This window comes from Pinus tabuliformis, chromosome 6, assembly GCF_031772625.1.
Source record: "Pinus tabuliformis cultivar Carrire ecotype Pingquan chromosome 6, CPIR1, whole genome shotgun sequence".
Classification (NCBI taxonomy): Eukaryota; Viridiplantae; Streptophyta; class Pinopsida; order Pinales; family Pinaceae; genus Pinus; species Pinus tabuliformis.
In genome coordinates this window covers 1,455,666,995-1,455,671,908 of record NC_142292.1, presented here as the reverse complement: position 1 = coordinate 1,455,671,908, position 4,914 = coordinate 1,455,666,995, and the positions used below count along the sequence as shown (strand labels likewise).

General features: G+C 39.8%; 1 protein-coding gene across 1 annotated transcript; it reads left to right on the top strand.

The window, feature by feature from the left end:
* The first annotated feature begins 286 nt into the window (after nt 1–286).
* Nucleotides 287–1,602, top strand: LOC149264102 (uncharacterized). The gene is made up of 3 exons (XM_089395258.1): nt 287–419; nt 627–756; nt 888–1,602. Exons 1-3 carry the CDS (start codon nt 287–289, stop codon nt 1,600–1,602), a joined length of 978 nt encoding a protein of 325 aa, XP_089251384.1.
* Nucleotides 1,603–4,914: the final 3,312 nt, after the last annotated feature.

The window sequence follows — 4,914 nt, the reverse complement described above, 5'->3', positions numbered from 1 at the left end:
GACCGAAGAGACCAATCGATCGAACATCGCGATTCGCATGACATTAACAGCCTTCCTTCGTACGGAGAATGTAGCTACTTCTATATACAGTCAACCTCCCTACCAAGGAGAAGCAGAGAGGTCCCTACTGTGACTCAGTGTTTTTAGCAGAGGAAATCATCAGCGGTTGAGTTCTATATAAAGTCAACCTCGCTACCAAGGAGAAGCAGAGAGGCCCCTACTGTGACTCAGTGTTTTTAGCAGAGGAAATCATCAGCTGTTGAGTTACAGACGTAGAATATTCAAGATGGGTAGATCTCCTTGCTGCTCAAAACAAGGGCTCAATCGTGGGGCCTGGACCAAAGAAGAGGATATGATTCTCTCCACATACATTCAAACCCATGGCGATGGTGGATGGAAAATTCTTCCCCGAAAAGCAGGTGAGTTCTAAAAAGTTTGTCATGGTTTTTTTTGTTTTGTTTACTTTTCCCTCCTTCAAATTTCATGATTTACACCCTACTATTAAAGCCAATTGAACTGTCCCAGCGACAACAAGTCAGTTAGTTGTCAGTTATGGTATAGATATTATTTATGCAGACATAAATATTTATTCAGAGGCTAACAAGTGGAAAGAATTTTTGTTGCAGGTCTTAACCGGTGCGGAAAGAGTTGTAGATTACGTTGGAAGAATTATCTGCGTCCTGACATTAAACGCGGAAGGATTTCCGCCGACGAGGAGGATCTCATTATTCGGATGCATCGCCTTCTTGGCAATCGGTATGTCGAGAATATCTGAACATTTGTTCACTCAACAAAATTTATTGATTCCCCATTTCAGCGCCTCGAAATTTCGAATAATTAACTGCAGAGTAGGAAGTTGACGAGGTTATATTTATGGTTTCATGCAGGTGGTCCCTGATTGCAGGACGACTACCCGGAAGAACAGACAACGAAATCAAGAATTACTGGAACACTCAGCTTAGCAAAAAGCTCCCGCCACTAAAGCAATCTCAAGCTAATTCGAGCACGAAATCTCTGGAATCGAAATGGAGATCTTCTTCTCCTCTGTCAACTCATGTGTTCAAAGCAATTCCACTCAAAATAACAACGGCCATGGGAGGCTCCGGAATCGTGAAAGAAAACAGCTACAACAGTGATGGCTGCAATAATCCCAGTTTAAATGGAGCTCCCAAATCGTGTAATATTAATGAAACTGGTAATTTCTCCCAGTCATGCTGCGACCTACTCGCAAACAATTCCATCACACCCGATGATTCGGAGCGCATTGCCTTCCAAACGGCAGATGCTAATTTTGTGGAAGCAGAATTTGTGGACGAGGAATCACCACATTCCGATCATTGTGGAGGAAATACAGCAATATTAGCGGAGAGTTTATTGGATTTGAGCGACCTATCGCTTCCCCACTGGAATCTGCTCTTCTCTTCATCCGACTGTGACACAGATTTTGGTTTGGAAGAGTTGTACAGGGGAGCGGCCATGGAGCTGAACGAGTTTGAAGATTTCATGTGTTCTGATCAAAATAATATGGAGAAGGTTAACAGTAGCATGCATGCATATTGCATGGATGAAGTCGTTCATTTACAGGAAACAAAGACAGAGTAGTTCATTTTTTATTGTTGGAATGCAGATAAGAATGCGGCCGAAATTATGCAAGAAAACTAGTGTTGCAAGACCATGATTGGGTCCCGTAAGAATTGTAACAACCGTGATTGGGTACTGTAAGAATTGATATCTATCAGAACCGTAATCAATAGGTTGGTTTCATTTGGATCGTATATTGTAGATATTGTAGAACGTGAATGTGGTGAAATAATGGTGGGTTAAATTGTGATTTTGTTTGTTATTTAAAATATATTTTTAACTGTATGCATATATTTATTTATTGAGATGGAGGAATTGGTTGGATAGTTAAAAGTGGTCAGAATTTGGACAATAAATATTCAAAAAAAATTGTATAGATAATGTTTGAATCATGTTTTTGATGGTGGAAATAAATTCAGCACCATCAAAAGCCTCAAAAACACTTAAAATTATGAATTTTAACAATTTTTACTTGGATTTACAAATATCCCTACTATAACAGAAATTTTCATAACTTTCAGAGAAAAAATATAATTCTTACACTTCTGCTATATTTAATAAATATCTAAAACATTTTGATTGAAATTTTTTTATAATTCAAACTATTATTATTTAAAATGTATTTTACTATATATTTTGAATCATAAAATTCTTGGAAATACTTATATCATAAGAAAGTCACAGCTAGAAATTGCAATCCCAACCATTGTAATTCCAATAAATTTTTAACATATTTCAAACAAATTCTACTCGAAAAATATACTTGCAAAAAACTCCCAAAATATAACAGATAAACTACGGCTTTCCATCCTGCGATCACGGTAGAAACTCCGATGAATGCGCCCCAATTTTAGCTTTTTTCTTCTTGTTTTCAGGCCGAAAAAAGCTATATTTCATTTATATCAGTAATATAAACAATGACATTATATCAGTTCCTCTGGTCTTTGTGATGAAAAACATACAAGATATTTTACCCCAAGGCACAAGCCAGAATTAAAAAACATAAATGTTCCACATATATGTGCCTAAAATAGGATCAGCATAATCCAAAAACTCCCATTGAACAACATCTGAATCAAAACTCCTAACTACACCAGGATTGAAGTTATGGCGAACACACAACCCATAGCAAATCGCAGACATCAAAAAGAAGCGAGACCTGGCATACTGCATCCAGCAACTGTATATTGTAAGCACTCATGAAGAACCTGCGATCACTGGAACAGCATGATTAGCGAAAGGAAACCTTCATCTACCAGAAAGAAATATCAGAGCTTTCTTGAAACAAAACCAGAGAAAGAAGAAGGAGCTAGAATCAAAACAAGGATTAGAAATCAGGAGGGAGAAAGTCCTGAATGGAGATAACGTTGCCCTCAAAAGAAACCTGCAAGAACCATAAGCCTGGAGCCACCCGGAGACCTTTTTTGGATAAGTCATCTGCAGCATGGTTAAGATCCCTCTTGATGTGACGAATGGACACCCCCTTAGATCTGTTCCATAAAAAGTTAATCCTCTCAATCCAACCAGAGAGCTGCGGATTTCTTATGATGTTCTTACCACAGAGACCATCAACCAAGACCTTAGAATCACCAAAGATGGAAACATCCTGAAGATTGAGAAAAAGGCAAAAATGAAGAAGGCCCGCAAGGGCCATTGCTTCCGCCTTACTGTTTGAACCACTGCCTCCATTCCAGAACAGATGAAAATGACAGATTTCATTTACCACAATATAAACCCCGCAGCCACATTGGCCCTCCTGCTCAGCCCCATCGAAGAAGGCTCTCGGAATGACAGACAGGTCCTGCTGAATCACACTTTCTTTCTGGAAAGGAATCTTAGATGAGCTTTGCGGGATTGATTCAAAAATAGAAGTGATGGAGGATAAAATTTCCATGTGCTGGGGGACCTTGCCATTGAAGACAACCTTATTGCGCCATTTCCATATGCACCATACCGTAATGATGAAGATTGATCTCCATGATTTCTTTTGAAGGCTGCACCATAAGAACGCATCAGCAGTCGAAGAATGAGATAAGTGCTGGACACCATGGGCATTCTCCAGATTCCACCACAGAAGACGAGTCTTCTTGCAGGCAAAGAAAAGGTGGAAATTGGTTTCTTCTTCAGCCCAACAGATGGAGCAAACACCCGGTCCCTGCCACCCTCGCTTCCTTAAGTTATCCCAAGAAAGATTCCTGTTGTGAAATGCCAGCCACGAAAACAAGATCATTTTTAAGGGGCAACCTGTTTTCCATAGAATGGACGGAAAGGACGGCTTGAGCAGAGAAGGAACTTTGCTTATCAAATCTTTATAAACATCTTTAACTTGGACCTCATATAAAACCTTAGAACTTCTCCAGATGAGATTATCATGCTCCTTTGAACGAAAGATTCCACAGTTCCTGAGTCGAACTTTAATGTTGTCCCACAGTGAGGCAATGTCTGCTGGCATCCGCATATGTTCAGCTTCCTTCCACTGGGGGATGGGACCATTCCATTCAGCAATAAGACTTTCCCAGTAAAAAATACCTTGTCTGTGGAGAAAGATTAGCAGAGGCTTTTGTATCTCAATCACTTCAGAACCACTCATAAAACAATCTTTTCCAATGAGAATATTTTTACCTGTTTGGAAGTGCCAGAATAAATTTTCCAGAAAAAATTTGCCAATTTTCCGCAGGCTTTGCCAAATAGGAGATCCCCTAGGAGAGCCTAATTGCTTTCTCCTGAGCCAATATGCCAGGCTCTTCCTTCTTAGGTATTTGAAACGAATAATGTTACTCCACGGACCTTCCTCAAAAACTCCTCTCCATAGCGTCCTGCATAGTAAAGCCTTGCCGAAAGATTTCAATTCTAAGAGCCCCCAGCCTCCGAATTTCTTTGGTTTGGAGATATTGGTTAGAGAAGAAAGATGATATTTTTTTCCCTACTTGGTCTCCCCAAATAAAGCTCGTTGTGAGCTTATTCATTGCCGAAATTATGCTTGCTGGGATGGCATATAAATGAGCCCAATATACCATCAGCTGATTTAAAACCGACTGGGCAAGGATCATTCTGCCTCCAAGAGATAGATATCTATACTGCCAGCTAGAAATCCTCTTATAGAATTTGTCTAAGATCCATCCCCAGTCCGCCTTTTTATAACCTGCGGCTTTTAGCTGAAAGCCCAAATATTTCAGCCCATGCCCGATAGAATGGGCTTTGATTCCAAACAGCTCCGTCAGCCAATCAATCATATCCTGGCTTGAATCGTTGTGAAAAAAAGCAGACTTTTCAGAATTGATATTGAGGCCTGTTGCTTTTTGAAAATTGTCCAAGATGTCGAAGTAGCATGAC

What these genes read in the sequence shown, in the direction of transcription:
- LOC149264102 (XM_089395258.1), top strand. Translation starts at nt 287, where the DNA reads ATGGGTAGATCTCCTTGCTGCTCAAAACAAGGGCTCAATCGTGGGGCC. An exon ending in AATTCTTCCCCGAAAAGCAG is followed by an intron (nt 420 to 626) that starts GTGAGTTCTAAA and finishes TTTTTGTTGCAG; the next exon opens with GTCTTAACCGGTGCGGAAAG. An exon ending in CATCGCCTTCTTGGCAATCG is followed by an intron (nt 757 to 887) that starts GTATGTCGAGAA and finishes GGTTTCATGCAG; the next exon opens with GTGGTCCCTGATTGCAGGAC.